Source organism: Kogia breviceps, chromosome 6 (genome assembly GCF_026419965.1).
Source record: "Kogia breviceps isolate mKogBre1 chromosome 6, mKogBre1 haplotype 1, whole genome shotgun sequence".
Taxonomy (NCBI): Eukaryota; Metazoa; Chordata; class Mammalia; order Artiodactyla; family Physeteridae; genus Kogia; species Kogia breviceps.
Genome location: NC_081315.1, coordinates 125,028,743 through 125,051,260, shown reverse-complemented (window position 1 = coordinate 125,051,260; position 22,518 = coordinate 125,028,743). Strand labels below are relative to the sequence as shown.

The 22,518-nt window shown below is 38.2% G+C and overlaps 1 protein-coding gene across 8 annotated transcripts in view; it reads right to left on the bottom strand.

The window, feature by feature from the left end:
* LOC131758531 (bifunctional heparan sulfate N-deacetylase/N-sulfotransferase 3) overlaps nucleotides 1-22,518 on the bottom strand; it is a 162,058-nt gene that overhangs the window by 67,732 nt on the left and 71,808 nt on the right. For all 8 annotated transcript variants that reach the window (XM_067036567.1, XM_067036569.1, XM_067036574.1 and 5 more), the window contains 2 exons: nucleotides 20,680-20,834; nucleotides 2,927-3,112 (listed from right to left, as the gene is read on the bottom strand). In XM_067036567.1, the coding sequence (XP_066892668.1) occupies nucleotides 2,927-3,112; nucleotides 20,680-20,834 (341 nt within the window). The remainder of the gene's footprint in view (nucleotides 1-2,926; nucleotides 3,113-20,679; nucleotides 20,835-22,518) is intronic.

Sequence of the window (22,518 nt, the reverse complement as noted above, 5' to 3'; positions counted from 1 at the left end):
TTTAGGATTCAGTTTGAATATCTTGCTTGAAAAACTATGGCAACATACAGAGCCAACTTTGGGATTTGATTGCCTAGCTGATTCTATGCAAAAGGGAGAGAGAAGTGCAGAGAAATTTGAATTTCATTTATTTCTCAAATTATTTGAGTTTGAACAGAGGGAAGAGCAAGTGTCGGGCTTTACCCTGCCACTCTGGGGAGGGTCACACTTGCTGAGAGGATGAGAGTCACGGTAGGGTGGTCCGTGGCCCGCCAAAGGAGGCTGAGGAGGTCATCAGAGTGTAAGAGGGCCAGACCCCATTGCCTTGATCCCTAAATCCAATGCTACAGGACACTGAACATGTTCCTTGAAACGGCTCTCTTGTGTTAGAGAAGGGATAAGAGAGGTGGTAGGCATTCTGCTGTGAACTGCTCTCTAGAACTGTTTCTGGGAGTGTAACGCTATCAAATTCAAACTTTGAGATACTGATGAGCCCCTGGAAACCTTACAGCTCCTGACAATAACTAGGAGATGGTTATGAAAGCCATAGTCATAAGAATCTCAGCCAGTGGACCTAAAGCCAATATCCTGTACATAAGGCCTGAATCTAGCTTTTATGTTCCTAATGGGGGTTACAAGAGGATGTGTTATAGGAATTCAGAGGAGAATAAGATCAGTGTAGGCCTGACCTAAGTATTGAGCTGCTATATATATATACACCGAGGTGCTTTACACTAAATTATATAAGATATGGAACTTGATACTGAGGAATAAAGGGAATAGGAATAGGTAGGGAGTGATCAGAAAGTGGTCTTTCAAGGTGGAAAGAATGACAAAGGCATAGACACAGCGATACTGCTGCAGACCTTTTTGTCTGCAGTGAGTCTGTGTTAGCTACAGGACAACAGGAGATGGAAAGGTAGACAGTTTAAATTGTTTTCAGGTCCCTGAAGAGCAAGTTAAGGCGTATGGAAACAACTGGAAGGAATCAGGAAGGCAAGATGAGGCAGCATTTTAGGGTTCAAAGGTTGGCACTTTCCATGGGATGGACTGCAGTTGAGTGGTGGGTAGAAGCTGTAAATAAATGAAGTAGAAACCAGCACCATGGTTTACAAATGAAAGTCAAGGCAGTGAATTAGGCTGTGGGAAAGGAAGTGAAATTTAAAAATATTATGAAGGAATTATTGACGGAATGTAGAGACTGACTGGAAATGGGGGGTCGGTGTGATGTTCAAATTGCAGAACTGAATTAGGGACAGCAGGACCAATAGCTAGTTTGAAGGGAAGATAATAAGTTTCATTGAAGGCCTTATAAGTTTGATTTGTTGAATAGATCCATCAAAACCCAGTTTCCCTCATTCATACAACAGGGTATGGGTGTGATCTAAGTAACATTTGTTCCTCAGTTCCCTGCTCTTTTTTCTTTGCAGCCTCTCCCTAGGAGGGCATATTGGCTATTGTGGTCTCCACTTACAACTCTATTGGGATGACTTCAAGGCCTGTCCTCTCTAACTACATATCAACTTGGAACATTTCCCACTAGGAAATTCTCATACAAGGGTCCACAAAGCAAACAGAGTTTCCACGGATTGCTCCATAAGTGGAACCTCAGGGACAGTTCCCTCAAAACAGGAAATCTGTTAAGAGCCTTTAATAGCTGCCAGATTCATGCATTTATAATACAGGTAAAATATGTTTCCAGGAGAAACAAAGATGAACATATGTCATGGGACATATCCAAGCAAGTTTTCTGGCACTACAGAGAGAAACAGAAACAAAAGAGAACACCATTGAATAAAGTCCTTGGAGACTTAAGTTTATTATTCTACTAAGACTGTATATGATTTAAACATGACAGCAGAGTGCTGGCATACTTTTAAATTATAATATAACCCAAGTAAACTGGCAGCTTGAGGCACAGTGAGCTCATTTTCAGTAAGGAGGAATGGCAGGTGGGATAAAATGTGGCCATTATGTCCCCGTATAGCATTTACAACAGTCTTTATTGAGGGAAAAGTTAAGGTAGAAGTTGATCCAAGTTCATTATCCTATCTGTAGTAATACAAATGTCATTATCCAATCTGTAATTTTTGCCGACATCGGAAAACTGTCTGAAAAGAAGTCAGTTACACCTAATTCTAGGAGGTGGACATCTGTTCAAACACAGGGTGACAGTGTTCTGGTGCCTGACCACATAGTGTTGGGTGTGGTGTTCCTTCCCAGTGTGTGTCTAAATCAGGAGGCCTGCTCCTAACTTCACCAGGGCTCTTTAGATTTTCTGATTTCAGAAAAAAAATAGGATTTAATTACTTTGAGAGGTCTCACAAAGTATCAGGTAATAATATATCTTGACAGTATACATTTGTCACCAGTGTAAAAACACACAACAAAATAGAGAAGCTTTGGAGAGAATTCGACAATGGATAGAAATGACTTCATGAACATCCTCTCTCATTTGTACTCTATATTATGATCTGTTAATGATTATGCAGGGCGTGTGGCTTCTTGTTGTAAATAGTTTTGTTTTGTTTTGTTTTTAGTCTGATATGGTAAAGAGGACACAGCCTTGGCAAGAGCAGCATGCTTTATATAGAGAGAGCTGGTGTTAGTTTTACATGCTAAATAACTTTTTGAAGAAATGATGGCTTCTGTCTGTAAATTATCTGCAAGTTAGATGTAATGTTTCCTTAGTATTTTAATGTCAGTGGCTGCTTAATAGCAATAATGTCAGTAAAAACCATTTTCAAGTTATATCTGAAGAATTGCAAAGAAGTGACTTTGATGAAAACGTCCTTTGCTTGGGTATGAAAAATATGTTTCCTGCTGCGTGGAGCTTTTCCTCCTGTTAAGCTTTTCATATTTAGTTCTCCTCTTTTGTTCTTTCTTCAAATGAGGAATTAAGTCTGGCAGAAGGAGGTCTACCCTACGCGTACCAGAGGAAGCTCACCATGATGTTTTTGTGGATGAAGCCCCTCCGGTATCTAGCTGGTTTCAGGTGTGGATATTCTTCAGTGCTGGTGATTCTAATATTCCAAACCTTCTTCCAGGCCTCGTACAGCTGAAGGTGTACAGGGTAGACGCCCGAATGGTGAGGGGCCACCGCATAGCCCATGTCAGTAGGAATGCCATGCTCCTAAGGCCAAGCAAATGTTAGTTAGCATGTGGGAAGATTTATCTGGATCCTATTTTTATCCCAGGATTTTCACATGTACTATAAATACATTTGTTTCACTCCATCATTACTTAATTGTATGGCAAAAGTAAAGTGATAAACATTAAGACTTCTAGACTTCATGAGGCCTGATAGCCACTCCACCAGTTTTGATGACGATACATGTGTGTTTAAGAGGTGATGGGAAAGGACTAGTGCTTTTAATGAATAATGTGAAAGAGCCTGAATTCAGTGCATCCTGTCACAGTCACCTGTGACTCACCTATCCTCACGATCTCAGTAAGTTAAACGACAAACACTCACTACAGACAACACGCAGCACTCCCCACAAAATAAAACCAGCATTTCTTAGAGGGCAGAACACATTCTGCGTGCACTAGGCTTGCTAACAGGATTTTATTTTGTCTCTAGCCCAGTTTCTACCAAGTTTGCCACGGTTCTGTTGTTCCCTCAGCAAGAGGGCCAGTAACAGACAATGTTCCCTGCCTCGTTAGAAGCACACACTTTTGATTAGAAAATGTGGTCAAATTTTATAGAGCAATTTTCTTTGAAGCCAAAGCCCTGGTTTTAGTGAAAGTAGAAGGTACTGAATGAGCCAAACAATCTGGAAATTTAGTTGATTTGAAATCCAGCTTTAGTATATAAAATGAGTCCAGTTTAAAAAAATCATTTCAAAATTACTCTCTCTCTCTCTGTCTCTCTGTCTCTCTCTCACTACTCCCTCTATTCACTTGGTCCTGACCAAGTCTGGAAATTCTGAAAATAAATCTACGTGACAACTAGACTATTTTGGAGGGGACTTGGGAAAACTTTGTATAATTGTGATTATTCTTCTTCACTTGAGATGGTCCATTATTCCTGAGAAAGTCTCTTTAGCATAAAAGATGAGATGTCTTTAATTAAAAGAACACTCATGGTGTCAGTAGTAGACAAGTGTTTTTTCTCCTGAATGATATTTCATTTTTCTATCTGTATTTTTCCACTGCTTTGTATTCTTCAAAAGTTCTACCCAAATAGACTTCCTCTGACTTGGTCATCGCTTGTCTTCACGCCAAAGTGCAATTTCACATACAAAGAACCATAGTATTAAGCTGCTAAATGCACTGAATTGTAGAAATATGGATATGAAAGAAGTGGACAAGGCATGGCTACCTTTGTTTTTCAACATAAATAACAGGAGGTGAAGGAAGTGTATGAGCACTTGAACGCAGAAGGAACAAGGCTTGCCAGTCGTTTGTCAGTACCTGAGTATCTGTCAGACTCCTTCAATACGGCATAAAAGGCTCACAACCAACCTAACATAGCCGATCTCCTGTCAGCATTCCTCCTTCCCACCCCAGTTTCTGATGGTTCCTTCCATGTCTTTGCTGTACACCGTACGTATTGTCCACCCAACTGGAATGCCCCTTGCCTCTTATCTTGTAAACTGTTCATCATTCAAAACTCAGCTCAGACAGCTGTAGTTGAGGATGTCGGAAAGGTGAGATGCCACACTGTTGCTATGAGGAAGAGAATGGGTGGAGTAGATTATACTTGTGTTTCTGAAGGGTGAGAGGGAAGTTTCATCTTCATTTTATTTTCATCTTTGTTAGAAATTACCATAACTAGGCAATTATTATGATCATTTAGAATGTCACCACGAAGTGAATTGAAATATCTCATTGCTTTCTTTCTGCTCTGTTTTTAAAAACTCTAAGGCAATTTTTTTCAACTAAAAATTACTTAACAACACACACTTTGTGTTAGAAAAGGTCATTGAAGTATTCATCTAAAGTGGTTTAAGAATAGGGGTGCAGTGATAATGGAACTGCATTGAAAGAAAATGAATTTCTTTTTTTTTTTTTTTTTTTTTTTTGGTGGTACGCGGGCCTCTCACTGCTGTGGCCTCTCCCGTTGCGGAGCACAGGCTCCGGATGCACAGGCCCAGCGGCCATGGCTCGCGGGCCCAGCCGCTCCGCGGCATGTGGGATCTTCCCGGACCGGGGCACGAACCCGTGTTCCCTGCATCCGCAGGCGGATTCTCAACCACTGCGCCACCAGGGAAGCCCAGAAAATGAATTTCAATCACAGAAATTTAAAGAAAAATTGTGAAGAATTATGGGTTATCAGGTTTTTTGTTGTTGTTTTGCAGTACGCGGGCCTCTCACTGCTGTGGCCTCTCCCGTTGCGGACGGAGTACAGGCTCCGGACGCACAGGCTCTGCGGCCATGGCTCACGGGCCCAGCCGCTCTGCGGCATGTGGGATCCTCCCGGACCGGGGCACGAACCCGCGTCCCCTGCATCGGCAGGCGGACTCTCAACCTCTGTGCCACCAGGGAAGCCCGTATTATCAGTTTTTAAAAGGGTATATGAAGAAGCAAGAATGAAATTCACAACGACAGGAACTACATTATAAAATTCAAATATCTCCAAATTTGTGAGAAATTATGCTGACAGAAAGCTCAAGGTAGTTTTAAATACCTGTAAGTGGTCAGCTGTCTCTTCAGAACACTATGTAAGAAAAGGACCGTCCAGAACAGCAGAGACATTTCCCTTATTTTGGAATATTCCCAAATATTTGCAAACCATCGTATACACAATTTGTGTTTTTCTTTTTAGCTTTTAACACTAAAGAAATACTGAGGTTTTTCAGTCTCATCTTTTATTTGTGTGCTGGTGCACTGTGGCACAGTGACGGAAAACTCCCCCCCTAGAGTCAAACACAACTGGCTGTTTCACTCTTGCATTTACGACCTGTGTGGCCTTTGGAGAATGATTTATGACCTCTAAGCCTCATGAGGTTCAGAGGAAATTAAATAATATAATACACAGAAAGCATTTAGTGCAGTTCCTGAAACATGATACACATTCAATGAATGTTGTTTATTATTGTTGTCATTACTGGCCTGCCTCCATTTTAAAATAAGCTATCATCCTACTTAACTCAACTCTAATGTGGAAATTATGAAAATACTGGGCCACCCTTTTTTTCAGTAAAAGAGTAGATTTGGGGATTCTCCCTTGTGAGGCTTCTGTGACTTCTATCCCACTATCCCTTCTTGGGCCTGCTTTCCTCCTGATCTAAATACCCACAACCATGTGGCTCCAGCCTGTGAATCACTGAACATTAGCTAGCAGGTGGTCTCTTTTAAATGAGATGAAGGCAACATAAATTGGCCCCCAAATTTGCATTCAATACCAGGGAGAACACCTGAAATCTTATTGGCTAAGATTGCAGGTCTGTATGTTCTGGGACGCAGACTATTATGTTTCAGAAGATTTAGTCCCAATGCTAACTTTTCTTTTAAATTTTTAAAATTATTTTAAAATTTATTTATTTAGTTTTGGCTGCATTGGGTCTTCGCTGCTGTGCGCGGGCTTTCTCTAGCTGCGGTGAGCGGGGGCTACTCTTCATTGTGGTGTGTGGGCCTCTCATTGCGGCAACTTCTCTTGTTGTGGAGCACAGGCTCTAGGTGCATGGGCTTCAGTAGCTGTGGCATGTGGGCTCAGTAGTTGTGGCTCGCGGGCTCTAGAGCACAGGCTCAGTAGTTGTGGCACACGGACTTAGTTGCTCCGCGGCATGTGGGATCTTCCTGGACCAGGTATTGAACCTGCATCCCCTGCATTGGCAGGTGGATTCTTAACCACTGTGCCACCAGGGAAGCCCTGTAATGCTACATTTTTGACTGATTATTCTCTTCCAGATTTTTAAATTTGAAATTAAGTACATTATTATTTTGGAATTGGGGGCAAAAAGTCTAAAAGAGTAGATATTTTAGCTTAAATAGTTAATTCTCCTTATTCTTTTTATGAATCCTTGATTGAAACTAGCATCTTAGGTCTAGGAACTCTGTAACCTATGTAAAAACTTCCCTAAAAAAAGAAGTGGACCAAAAAGACTAGGGAATATGGCTATTTACTATAAAATATGTGTTGAATACTTAGAACACAAGTGGGATTAATTATTCTCACAATTGAACTCTTCATCTCCACCTCTCAGCTCTACCAGAAATACCAGGAACCCCAGGGTTCCTCCATGCCACTAAATGACGTGATTAATTATCAACCAACTAGTTGCCGTGTCAAAAAGATAGAGGCTATTCTTGACACCTGTTTCCTCATTCTCTCCTAAATCTTGTTCATTATCATGTCCTATCAGTATACCTCTAGTATAAATCTTAAATCTATCCACTTTTCTCCAGTTCTATCATCATCATCATCACCATCACCCTAATCCAATCTACCATTTTATCCCATGGGCTTCAAGCATAGGCTCCTAACCATTCTACCCATTTCCTCTCTTGCCTGCTTCCAATCCATTCTCTACATAGCAGCCAGAGTAATATTTAAAAGACCCGAATATGACCATGTGACTTTCTACTCAACATTCTCCCATGGTTTCCCCTTGCACTTAAGATAAAATACAAAATTCTTAGGGTAGTCATGAGCCTTGCATGGTATGGCCGTGCCTCTCTCTCTTGCCTCATTTTGCACTAGCCTCCACCTTTCATGTATTTTAGTCACATTAATCTTTTCCTAAAACTCACCTCAGCATCTTCCCATACGTGATTTTCCCAGACTGGAATATCCCTACTCCAATTCTTCACTCAGATAAATTTGGCACCTCTTTGAGGTACTTTATTCTGTGATACCTTCAGAGAAGCCTCCACTGACGAGTCTCAATGTAAGTGAAGTCCACATTAAGACTTCTCTCAGCAGCATTCATCTGTTTTTCATGGTACACAGCACAGTTTGTAAGTGAATATTGCTTCATATAATTGTTTTTTAATGTCTCTCTTACTCAGTAAACAATAAGCTCCATGAGTTCTGGGTTCTGTCTTATTCACTGCTATATGCCCAGTGCCTTGCCAACAATAAGCAGTCAACAAATATTAGTGAACAACTGTGTGAACTGATTCTGACTACCTTCCTCTCATTCTGATTTTCACTTTCTCAATTATCTCAAACTGTCAGTTCATCTGCAGAATGGACAAATGGTAACTCACAGAGAAATTTAACATCTAGATAAGTAATACTTGAAAACACTTTTGAGACTATAGTTAAAAATGATTCAAGTGAAAAACAGACACTTATTATTATGAATTTATATTTAAATTATACTGTATAGAATTAAAAATTGCAAGATTTTCCTACATTGTGTATTCAGATGTTTCCACATGGAGAATGCGAAGATAACACAGTTTTATCAAGCAAAGAGTGATATTTGATATTCAATAATGATATTCAAAATTTCTTAGAAAAACTTCCCTAAAACTAAAAAAAAAAAAAAAAAAAAAATTGGCATTTAGGTATTTGAGAAACACAGTAACTTCATTCCTGAAGAAATCATTGTTTTTTTACTATCCTTGATAATATTTCTTTATTTAAATTCTTGCTAGTTATCAAGAATGATACTTTAATATTTTTCTCTATTTCAGTCTTTCTAAAGAGAACATTTTAAATTTACACTAATGACCTGAAGATTTGTTGCCTATTTCCATATTTCTCAGATTAGCAAGAATACAAACTAATGTCATTAAAAAAGTGCACAGTGATAGGAAGTCAAACAGACATTCTATACTCTACAGTCGAAAAAATCTAAAACTTCATTACCACATAATTTCAAAATACTTCTAAATGCTTTCCTATAGTACATTTGGGTTAGAATGTCCCATTTCCTCAGTATGTAGAAGTTCATGCTTTGGTTAACTATCTCATAGTATTGAGAATTTACATTTAAAAATGGGCTTGCAATAAAGTTTCCCGATGTTTATATTTGGTGGTATATTTTGGAGTTGTTTCTAGAAAAAATTGCTTTTTAAAAATAGATTTTTTTTTTTTTAATTTTTTTTATTTTTTTATTTTTTATTTTTGCGGTATGCGGGCCTCTCACTGTTGTGGCCTCTCCCGTCGCGGAGCACAGGCTCCGGACGCACAGGCTCAGCGGCCATGGCTCACGGGCTTAGCTGCTCCGCGGCATGTGGGATCTTCCCGGACCAGAGCACGAACCCGTGTCTCCTGCATCGGCAGGCGGACTCTCAACCACTGCGCCACCAGGGAAGCCCAGATTTTTTTTTTTAAATAGATTTTTAAAGTGCCTTTCCTAAAAGCTGTGGCTGTTTGAGATATTATTTCACGTAGAAAATAATACATTTTTCCAGATAATAGGAGCTCGTTTGGAGAGTGGAATTAGAAACTTTTCACTAAAAGACACATGCATACACATACACATATGCATGTACATACACATACACACACAATATGTGACGAAAACAAATTTATGAAACTATTCCCTTGAATTTGAGGTGCATTTAAAATCTTCTAAAGACTGTTTTCCTAAGGTAATACTAATGAGCCACACATGAATTTTATGAGAAACTGTGGGGCCTTTGGCACTTGAAGGAGTCCTATAGCAGTTGCTGTGACTCGGGAGAAGTAAGAAATGGCAGTGATGGTGACCCAATGTACCTAAAGTTACTATTTGAAGGAGTCTTACTTCCTTCTTCATCTAGATTAAAACCAGGCAAGTCAGGATTTATCTTTAGGTTAGGGAATTAGGTTTGGTACTGAATGCTAAGAGTGTAAATATTAGAATATGTTCCTGTGATAAATGGAAGTACTTCTGGCATGGTATGAAATGAAAGATCCTGAAAGAAATAATTACCTTAGTATAAGAATCTGATTTTTCATGTTTTTCAACTGTGAAATAAAGGGGTTGTACAAGTAGTCACTAAGATTCAGATTTAAAATCCTGTGTTTCTTTGACATAATCTTTGTGGTTTTAGAAGCAGTCATATTTGGATGCTAAATATAAATGCACTATTTTTAATCCATGATCTAATCTTAAACTAACATGTGTACTTTTCTTCCTACATATTTAAGTAAGTGATAACGCTCTAAAATGTGATAGGCATATTTACATAAATTTGGTTAATATTTATAGAACTGGCCCCTAGATTTCTTTCTAGTTTTTTTTTTTTAACAGGGTGCTCTTTAATTCATAATGTAAATTCTGTTTGCCAGCTGGTATGTGAAAAATCTGCAGTGATGATCATGTTGTTTTTAATAGATTTGGTTTAAGAGTTTAAAATCATCCTCTGTTGGCAGCTGTTGTATAATTAAAAAGCTGGCTGGTCTTCATCATCTCTGGTTGTTGAGAGGTAAGCCCTAAATCCTTTGAATTTTCTAAGTTATAAGAATATCTTATTATTCATGGTGGGTCCGTGAGACCAAAGATCTGAGTTTATGTTAACAAAATGACTCAGTTCAGAGTCTGGCCATGCCAGAAAGAGCAACCATTCAATTAGACAGTTGGGGCTTTGAGCTAGTTTATATCAGCCTGACCTCTAGGCAGGGGAGGAGAGTTGGAGATTGAGTTCAATCATGCAGTCAGTCAGTCATCATGTCTATGAAATGAAACTCCAATAAAAACACTGAACGTCAAGGCTGAGGCAAGCTTCCCTAGTTAGTGATATTCCTATGAGTCCAGAAGCCCCAGGAAGGTGATATGCTTTGTTTCACAGTTTGGATTTAAAAAAAACATGGCTACAGTAACAAAAGGTACACAAGTCTTTGGATAAAGGTGTTAATAATGAGATCTTGTGAAACAGAATGTCATTACAGTAACTCATAAAACAGAAGTATGATCTCGTCACTCTGAAGTCAATCAGATCTGGAGAAGAGTCTGTAGTGTTTGATTAACTATATAGGGAGAAGAGAATCTTATTTTTCCCATATTCAAAGAGATTCGGGATGAGAGGGATGGATTGGGAGTTTGGGATTAGCAGATGCGGACAATTATACATAGGATGGATAAACAACAATGTCGTATTGTATAGCACAGGGAACTATATTCAATATCCTGTGATAAACCATAATGGAAAAGAATATGAAAAAGAATATATATGTGTATAACTGAATCACTTTGTTGTACAGCAGAAATTAACACAACATTTTAAATCAACTATATTTCAATGAAATTTTTTTAAAATGTAAAACAAAGTCAAACCCATGACAATAAAATGATCAGTATCTACCAAGGAATCTCGGGGATAGGGAACAGTTTAGTATCACGGAGGAAGCACAAATTTAGAAGTCCTGGGCTCAGTCTCAGTGCTGCCCTTCATTAGAACCTTGGGCAGGTTATACAACTTCATCAAACCTCAATTTCTTTATTTTCCAAGTAGGGGTAATAAAACAAATTATCTTACTGAGATGTAGAGAATGAAAGATATAAGCAACATCATAGGTCAAGTGCAATTTAATTTCCTTTCATCTTATTAATATTATTCTCTTTCTTATTGAAACAACAATGAGTAAAACACGGGAACTGAGGTAAACTAAGAATCCTTTCACCATCACTTCCAGCCCCCACCAAAACTCAAGATTCTTATTTAAGAGAAGACATCCCTTAAAACAAGACACACGGGACTTCCCTGGTGGCGCAGTGGTTAAGAATCTGCCTGCCAATGCAGGGGACACGGGTTCAAGCCCTGCTCCGGGAAGATCCCACATGCTGGGGAGCAACTAAGCCCGTGCGCCACAACTACTGAGCCTGCGCTCTAGAGCCTACGAGCCACAACTACTGAGCCCACGTGCCACAGCAACTGAAGCCATGTGCCTAGAGCCTGTGCTCCGCAATAAGAGAAGCCACCGCAATGATAAGCCCCTTACACCACAATGAAGAGTAGCCCTAGCTTGCCACAGCTAGAGAACGCCCACGCGCAAAGCCCGCGCACAGCAACGAAGACACAACACAGCCAAAAATAAATAAATAAATAAAAAGAAGATACACTCTCGTTATCAGCCTTATCTAAAAAAAGTTTTACCAAACAGTATACATTTCTTCTGGAAAAGGTAATTGATATTATGTATAAAGTAGGAGCTATAAATATCCTTGGTGAGTCCTTTCCCCTTCCTAGACAAGTTCATTTGTATCACTTTTTTTTTTTTTGCAAATGAAACAACAAAGGATTAATCTCCAAAATATCATTTTTTTATAGACTCCTCATATAAGCGATATCATACGATATTTCACTTTGACTTACTTCACTCAGTATGACAATCTGTAGGTCCCCAAACTTATGGTTAGGGGGTGGGGGCAGAGGAGGAGAAGGGATGGTTAGGGAGTTTGGGATTGACATGTACACACTACTGTATTTAAATTGGATGACTAACAGGGACCTACTATGTAGCACAGGGAACTCTGCTCAATATTATAGAACAACCTGAATGGGAAAAAATTTGAGAAAGAATTAAAAAATCCTTGGTGAACCATAAATTTGATAAGGCCATAACAATGACATCAGCGAAAGCCCTTTCTTGACACTACATCTTCCCTTTCAAGTACTACCCCAAGTTAATAGCTGAATTATTTGAAGAACTTTAATGAAATTTAGTAAGCCAAATGCGTTAAGAAATTCCAGAAACACGTGTAAAAACATCAAATTACTATGTTGTGTAACAGGAACTAAAATGGTGTTGTAGGTCAGTTATACTTCAAAAACAAACAAACTCATAGACAAAGAGATCAGATTTGTAGTTACCAGATGTAGGGGATGGGGAGGAAAGCAGTTAAAAGGTACAAACTTCCAGTTACAAGATAAAGGAAGTACTAGGTATATAATACACGACATGATAAAAATATAAAGAAAGTTGTTGAGACAATAAACCCTAGGAGTTCTCATCCCAAGGAAAAACATATTGTTTCTACTTCTTTAATTTTGCATCTATATGAGGTGATGGATGTTAGCTTGCTGTGGTAATCATTTCATGATGTATGTAAGTCAGATCATTATGCTGCACACCTTAAACTTATACAGTGCTGTGTATCAATTATATCTTAATAAAACTGGAAGAAAAAAAAAGAAATTTCAGAAACGAAAGTTAAGCTAATAATTCAGTACCAATACAGAAAAAGGTTTACAGAAGGTATGTATACTCAGCTTTAACCTTCATTTTCACTTGTAACCTCTAAGAAAGGATTATTTCGGGGAGAGTGACAGATTTTCTTCTAGTCCTCCCTAATAATTATGTAGTTTATTTCAAGTTACTTTCATTTAATAGAGCATGCTGTTTTCCTCTCTTAGAGTTCCCTTCAAATTTTTGAATTATCATCATATCTTTGTTGAGTGTCTCATAACTAAACACACCTCTAAAGGGTGTGCTTTTTTAAGAATACTCAAAAGAATGATGTAAACACTTGTACTTTGCACAGGCCAGGTTGATTTTTTTGAATTGCTAAAATTTCTTCAAGTAAACACATGAAGGAGTTTGTAGAAATGCAAAAAAATGAATCTATGAAGCTTTATTTTTTTATGCTTTAGCAAAATAACTGAAAATGAAATTATCTAGAGACATAGTGGAGGAATTGAAGGGTTTAGTCTAATCCAGCTTTCTCAGAGTTTGAAGCCGTGAGTTTAACATGGACCTTTGGGGTCCTTGAGAGGTAATAAATCTATAAACAATTCAGACACAGGCTTAAATTCCCAAAGTATTTGCAAACACATTTAATCTTTCTGAAAGTATATAAAAGGTTGATTAGACTAGGAGTCTTTAAGTCTGCATGGTATTAATTTTAACTGAAGTAATATTATTGACAGAATAGAGAAGTTGCTATTGATCTTTGTTTGTTATAACTATTGCATACCCTCTGGTATTTATAATAGCCATCAGGACAGTGATGTTGCACCATACTTGTGTGATGGTTGCACAAACACAAGAAATTACATGAATCATATAAACAGCGACTGAAAAGAAAAACATTGTAAAAGCCAGATTTTAATGTTCTGAATTTGCTTAAAAAATATAACTCTTCAGGAAGTAATAACATTCTGGTTGTGAGGTTTTTGTAACAGCCATCAATAGCAGTATCAGTGGCATGGCAACTTTCAATTACCCAAACCATGTTGGTTATGGGGGCTTTGGAACTTGACAGACCTGGGATCAAATCCTTTCTCCAGCTTTCACTGGCAGTGTGATTTTAAGGAAATTACATAAGCTCTCGGAGCCTCACTTTTTGCATTTCAAATATGGGAATAACTAGGCTCACGGGTGGTTGTGAGGATTAACTGGGGATAGGTACGTGGCAAGCACTAAGCACAGTGTCTCGTAGATATCTGGAGTTCTCTTCCTACATTTCCTCTGGAGAGTCAAGAATCTTTCTCACTGAGGTACAAGGTTCTGTTTCATGTAGGGAAAACAGGATAATAGAATTTCAAGTTTCACAGTTTTCCCTGATCTGAGCATAAATTAAAGGAAAAGGATGTGGAATTAGGGAGACTAGTTTGGATGCTGCTGCGATGATCCAGACGTGGGATAAAAAATTTGGAAGTGGAGTGGGGATGGCAAGTTTTGAAACGGAGTAGGATATGGTACAAAAGGAAGAATTCACAGAAACTACTGAATGATTGGGAACTTGGAGTGGGAGATACGAAAAGGCCAAAGCAGACACGACGTTAGCAGTTGTGAGGATTTTACTTTCATTGACTGGTGAATCATATCCAGGGGGTAACAATCAAAATATTTACCAGCCAGCATGCCATCCACTGATCAGTCAGACCTGTCTGCCAGCTGTACAGCTGGAGCTGGATGTCGGAGACCATGAGCCAGGCCCCTTCAGTTGGGAGGTTTGCGACATGCACCAGGAGGGTCTGAGGTGGTACTGGGGGTATTGACGCTTTTCAATATTGTAATAAGTGGCATGGCCATACCAGTACTTTTAAGTTTAATATTAACACTGATAATATATCCCTTAGTCTTCTCTTCTATTTCTTGCCCTCTCCAAGTTCCTTCAGACATTCTTTTTGTGAGTGAAGTAAATTATATACTTCACCATATTGGTCATCCTGCTCTGAAGAATGGCTAGTGTCTTTCTTAACTGTGCTGTTTGCATTAGTCCAGAAGTGGTCTACCAGCTCAGACTAGACTTTGTGCATCCTGAGTTGAGCTCTATTTCTATTAGGACCATTAGAATTATACTTTGTTTTCAATATCAGTAAAATGAAAATCTAATGTCCCTGTTTTATAAAGTGCTTCTCTGAAGTAAAAATGATAATGTTCATTCATTCTCTAGCTGGTAAGCAAACTAATTAAAAGATTATTGTATATTCCTTAAGCCAGCAAGTCTTTCAATATATTTTAAATTGTATTTGATACTATAATCTTTATTTCCATTTTAGAAAAGTTAATGTGCTCACTAACCTAAAGAGTTGCATAATTGACACTCGACATTTCAGCTAATGTAAATTAGCGGGTTCTGCTTAACTTGGAAAAGAGGGGGGGAAAAGGACACTGTTTGAAAGAATAATGATAATACAATCAAAAGGTGCAATCCTGGGCAAGATTTTATGTTTTCAGGATCGGGAACATTGTTTCACTACTACCAATTTTAATGGTATTGTCTGTAAACAGTGCTAAGTATAATTGATATTGGCAATGAGTTCTATGATAAAATTTCTAATTATTTTATCTCTAAAAATTAAACTACCATAATTCACTAAAATGTAAATCCAATTCTCCAACTGAGAGTATATATACTGATGATATTTTTTGAGGTTTAAATGCAATAAGTTATTTTATTTTTCCAATGGAATTTTTAAAACTGTGTAATAGATATTTCCACTGTGTTGTAGGTCAATAATTAACGTTACAATTAATTTTTGCCTCAAAAATGGTACCTTTCAAAAAAATCCCCTGTTGAAATTTCATTTTAATAAATGAATTAGCCCATATTTGATAACTAAAAACATTTTTCTAATCAAACTCTAAAGCTGTATTTCCTGATGGCTGTAGTCATCAAATGCAAGTTTGCTTAAAGGATTTGCTTGACTTTCCACAGTAAGCAGTTAGACAGAGCTTTCAAAGTAAATTAAAACAGACATTAAATTCCCTTGTGAGACAGAAGTGTCCACATTGTGCAAAAGGATTAATAGGTCAGATGTGTTTGCTAAAACTCAATGAAAATAGCAGGTGTTTGGCTGTAGATGGTGATAGAGAAGGCCCAACCAAAGAGTCTTACATCATAGTCTCAGGTTCTCTGAGCTGGAAAAGTATTTAAGTGTCCTCTAACTCAATCACTCATATGAATATTACATTTTATCCATGGCCTCTAGTCTTGTTTGAACACCCAGTTTGCTTCTTTGTATGTCTTTCAGTTCCTTCATTGGGAAACACGCATGCTCATCTTTAAATTTAGAGCTTCCAAACCGGTGGAAAAAAGCAGAACGTGACCCAATTTAGAAATGCAATATCAGCACAATACTGCTGGTTCTTAGATCTAGTGAGAGGACAGCTGAGGCAGAATTCCTCCAAAATAGTTTCTTTGAATAAGAGTAGACTCTATATCCATACATGATAAACGATAGTCATGTGAAAAGTTCCTCAGATTCAGTTGTTTGTCTCCCCAACGTTGTAGAATCTCTGCCTACTGTAGGGAACCTTTGGGAACCTAAGGGAAAAGTTGCCCTATTAGTTCCACCTCTAGTGCTCAATTCCTCTTATGTTAGCAGAATTACCAGGCAAAAGAGAAATCTAGACTTACATGTGTGAATTGGTTTGGGAGGCTGGTGAGGAAACTTGGAGATCACAATTTATGCAGTTTTAGAAAACCAGGATTTCTCGGGTTTTCTGTTTGTTTGTTTCGGCTGCGCCACGTGCCCTGTGGGATCGTAATTCCCCCGACTAGGGATCGAACCCGCACCCCCTGCAGTGGAAGCGCGGAGTCTTAACCACTGGACCACCAGGGAAGTCCCCAGGATTTCTGGTTTTAAATTCTACCACTAGTGAGCTTTATCATCATGAGTGTGTCACTGTATTTCTCTGACTTTTCAGTTTTCTTCTCTATAGTGTGAGAATAAATATACTTACAATTCAGGGTTGCTGTAAGAATTAAAGGAAATAATACAGAATATATAAAAAAAGAAAATAAAACACTTGAACTTTTCTTATTACATCTTTAAATTTAGCAGCAAAGCAGCTTTGTAACTCTAATGCCTTAGTGGGAAGTAAAAGAATTAACACGCATTAGAAAATGTGTAGAATTCACATGAACCAAATCTTTCCAATACAAAATAAGCTTTTAAACTTGAGGATTTTTGTCCCTTTTACCTGTCACTCTAAACACCTCAGGAACCTAGGTAAAAACTGAAGATGGCAGTTTTATGATACTGAATATAATGATAATAAAAACAACAGCTGTTATCTACTGAATATGGGTTATGTACTAATCACTGTTCCCAGTTGCTTCTGTTCTCTTTCACGTTGTTATGGCTGGGGAGGGACTGACGCTGGATTCAATCTCTTTTCATGTGTGTCCTCTCCTGACAAAAAAGCAGACCAGTTCTGTATTTGATTAAACTTTTATGAATGTTCTCTACTGCCTCAAGGACCATAATTTGGCTTGTCAACCTGAAGCTAGGAATGGCATTTTTAAGAAATATCCTCTGCTTGGCACTTGAGGTTAAGAATGACTAAATTTCAATTTTGAATTATTCTTTCAATTCATGATGCTCTGTAGTTGAGAATTCCAAAAAATGTATAACTCCTGTGCATCGGTTCTTACTGTAAATACTTCAAGTATTTACATTTGTTAGGTATAACCATAATATTGGCATGCATTGATTCATTCATCCAAGTCATAATAGAATACCATTATTTTAGATAATGTTCTATTTTCAGGAGAATATAACAGTGAATCTCATGTCTTTCATCAAATCTGCCTTGATAAACTGTTTTTTTGAAGGCTACCTAAACAACAACAAACCTAAAAATCTTCCTCCTCACTTCTTAGTTTATCTTTTATTGGTACGTTCTTTTACTTTATGTATTCTCTTCTTTTACAAATTCCTCTCTTTCTCCACAGATTTAAAAAGAAACTACAAAGTAATTTTCTTCTCCACATCCTCTCTTGCTGATTAACGTTGCTAATGTTGGCAGTCTTTTAGACTTCTGAAGATCATAGAATTAATGTTTGCTGCATTGAGGGGATTTCTAGTGCTCCGTATTACAAACTGTGGCAATGTTTACCCACTTTTACATGCTGTTTACTATTCCTGTTTATACTTTTGGTGAAAAAATACTGGCTCTCCGTCTCACAGGAGTTTGCAAATACTGTCAAAATATATACACAATATTAGCATGTAGGACACTATTCTTGCTTTCATGACAAAATATCAATGCCTGGCAAAGGTATACTTGAAGCTGTCTATTTTGGGGAGGAGACTGAAGTTAAAAGGTAAGTATGAGCTCCTGATACTACCCATAGGTATTTGGTCTTCTATATCCTCATGGAAAAAGCAATATATTTAATAAATTCTAACCTTTTCTTGTACAAATTTGAGTAAGGTATCATGTGTTTCAACTAAAACATCTTGGGGCTTCAGAAGTTTATGTAGAATACATTCCATGATAAGTGGGCAAGTGGGCATCAGTACTTTCTTAAATTCTGATTAGCCAAAAAAACTAATCGTTAACATGGCTGGGTGGCCAGCCAAGCGAGATGTAACACGTGCTCTTGTTTCCACAGAGCTACAGCCACAATCTCTCTATGCCATTTTAGAGTATAAATATGTTAAGGGAAGGTATGTAAGGAAATAGTATATCTTCAGGGTTTAGGAACTGTAACGTTAGGAAAGGCATGTATGTGTAGGAAATCTCAAAATTGAGCAGATTATACTCCAAATCAGTCATTTCTAGTTTTGGGGTCAGGACTTCAAATCTCTAGAAAAACATTTTCTGTCTGTCAATGGAGTGGTTATATTTTAGAATTTTCCAACTCATATCCAAATTAACCAGTGTAGTGTATTTTAATTATTTTGCACCCTAGGTTTTAGTCTACATATAGTAGAATTTACCTAGAAACATGATTTGATGGTTTTAGATTTATTAACAACATAATCTGTGAACATTGTAATGTAAGTTTTGGGGTTTGCAAATAAGAGAAATGCTGTAATAAATAAAGATATATTACACTTCACTTGCTTTTTGAGTGGTAATTTCTGCTGCCTTGATCATTTATACTACACATACTCACGGAGTACGTTTATGAGCTAGGAACTGTGATAGACAGAATATAGTTCCTGCCCCCAAAGCACTCCCTGCCCAGGGAGGGAGAATGCTGTGTAAATAAACAATTACTTGTCTGGACTCCCTGCGCATGTTGGTGTGCCCATTAGAATAATTCATAGAAACAAAGATAAAACATCCTCCCCACACCAAACATAAGCTTATTGGCTTGTTAATCACTGTATACCGTCTCCGCTCATCACAAGCACATTTTGTTTGTTTGTGTGTTTTCCGTAAGCGGGCCTCTCACTGTTGTGGCCTCTCCCGTTGCGGAGCACAGGCTCCGGACGCACAGGCTCAGCGGCCACGGCTCACGGGCCCAGCCGCTCTGCGGCACGTGGGATCCTCCCGGACCGGGGCACGAACCCGTGTCCCCCGCATCGGCAGGCGGACTCTCAACCACTGCGCCACCAGGGAAGCCCCACAAGCACATTTTACAATGTACTGTATGTATTCGAGCTTTAACTATAAATCTCCCTGTCCAGAATCAGAATCCCTATAGTATAAAACAGTGTATCCTGCTCAGTCAAGTGAATGTTCCATCCTATATTACATGTACGTGATGTCTTTGAAATAGTTTTCTTCCCAATTCTATTGCCTTTCTGAATCGACTCTTCATTACCTCAGACCCACAATATGGTCTCCTACCTGGTGTTTTCCCTCAGTCTCTTTTAACTACAAATTCTCCCTGATGCTTAAATCTTATTCTTATTTCAGAGTGTGCCTAAACTGCTATTTGCACAGCATTTTCCTGGGCACTCCCAATGACACTTACTTCTCTGAACTGTAGGTTTTATGTCTACACGGTCTGGTACTAGGTCCTGGAATATCTCATTTTATTGGAGACTTTAAAAAAAACCTGAACTAGAGTTGATTTACAATGTTGTGTTAGTTTCTGGTGTACAGCAAAGTGATTCAATTATACATATATATATACATATTATTTTTCATATTCTTTTCCGTTATGGTTAATTACAGGATATTGAATATAGTTCCCTGTGTTATACAGTAAAACCTTGTTGTTTATCTATTTTATATATAGTAGTTTGTATCTGCTAATCCCAAACTCCTACTTTATCTCTCCCCCATCCCCTTTGGGAACCATAAGTTTGCTTTCTATGTGGAGACTTGTTTTATGTGTATACTTTTCTTCTGCATTGCAGCAGGAATTTCCTTCTGGATGGGAACCGTCTTTTATGAGCCCTTCCCCTAATGTCATGTGACTGAGTCCTGTGAGTGTCTTGTGAAGTTCCTTTTAAAGTAGACCCCTCAAAGCATTAAGCATAGTGATGAGCACCCAATACAACGTCAAAAGTCACATACTGAAAGGATGCGCTACCAAATTGTTCTAATGATCACATAGAAAAGCCTGCTTGAAAAGTGCCAATACGCCAAAAACCTCTAAGACATTCTCAGTATAAAAAAGCTGGTCATTTCTGTAGTCAGTGCACATTAGTTCAATGTCGTGTTCAAAGTGAGTTACTTACTAAGGCAAATTTTTTGTTAAGAATCATCTGCTCCACCAAAGATGACTCATTATGGAAGAGATGGGGCTGCATGTGGCTCCACATATGTGGAAACCACCAGAACTCATCCACAGACCCCAAAAGACGGTCATCCCCTTCATCTTCCTCTTCGGTTCCTTGGGTGGTGGGGGGAGAGGAGAAAGATTATTCAGTTAATTTTAGTTATACTGATTGCCTGTTAATCTGTATATCTGTCTGTCCATCCATCCATCCGTCCATTCATCTAATTATGTAATCGTATATATATATATATATATATATATATATATATATATATATATATATATATTTAGAAGGTACCATTTATACTATCTTAGATACATATAAGACTTGGAGCATGAAATGTAACAAAGGAAAATCTGTTACTTGGGGAACAACCAGAGACTGTGATACAACTCTTTTTAAAGTTTTAAACCATGAGGCATGGATATAAAATCACTGCAAGATGGAAGTACATAACCATTCCAAAGGACTTTAGAACTTCTAACTTTTAGGATATTTATATAATTTGCTTTGCAGTTTGGAGAGAATGGGGGATAAGTCGGGAATGTAGTCAAGGGAATATGAGTGAGGAAATGTGCAGCACAGCTCTAATGGTTGATCATTAGACATGGGTTGTGACACAACAGTCGCAACAAAATAATTCCATAATTTATTTGGGTTACTCCTTAAGTCTGAGAACAAGGTACTCAGTATATATTTAGTGAAAACTAAGGCATAAAAAGGAGTAAAAAGGGAAATGTAGGAATTATTATTGAGAAAATGAGAGAAAACTGAAGGAAAGAGAAAGCAAAGACAGTGATAGAAGGGTGAGAAGTGGTGAAGTCATTGTAAAACCATCCAAGTACCACCATGCTCCTTGGTGCTACTTATGTTCCTCATGTTTGCCCTTTCTCTCAAGTTCTTGGAAGCAAACTTTCCATCAAGGGACCTCTATTTCCTTGAGAGTCAGCTTTTTTGTTGTTCCTCTGATTTTTCATATTTGAGCTTGTTTTAGTTCCTCCATTTTCCATGACCTGCAATTTAGTTGAGTGTGGGAAATTACACAGTTCTCTAACTTATGTGAGGGGGTAGGAGTCTCTTTTTGTATTTCCCCAGGCAGAGTTTCTTTACTAAAGCATGAAATGAGAGCAGTGTAAGGTGCCTGTCCTGGCATATCATAAAATGACATTAATCATCCCAAAATTATGCAGCCACACTTTAATTTCAGCCACAACACTGAATCCAGTAAGGTCCTAGAACAGTGGTTTCTTCAAATGATGTCCCTTCTTTGTGGAGAAGAAAACCTCCTCTCATATTTTCAATAGCAGTTCTGATGTGACTGGTTCTAATAGGGCCCTAGGGGCTAAAGGTGGAGGATGGACTGCTTCCCCGGCTCAGCCAGCTGAGCCTGGCGCTTGTTACCACTCCTTTCATTTAATTTTCCAAGAGAAGGAAGGCAGAGCCTATTGATAGGAAAAGAATCAGATCTGATGATTTACTGTGCAGTGAAGGAGACCAAAGATAAAGATGTGGTATGAGGCTGTATGGTTGCTCCACTGTATGGAGGAAGAACAGAATTAGTGATATAGACTGAGTGGAATAAAATAATCTTTCAACAAGGAAAGTCTTCAATTTCACTTTCATATACTTGAGTATCAATACTCTGCTGATATGAAGGAACTTTTTCTCTCTCTGTAAAGGGCATCTTTAACTTGAATCTGTTTTATTTCCCTTATTTTTTCCTCTTCATCATACACTCATGTTACCACAGTATAGTTGAACAAGTATAGCCTTTGGAGTCAGAAGTTTTTAGTTCAT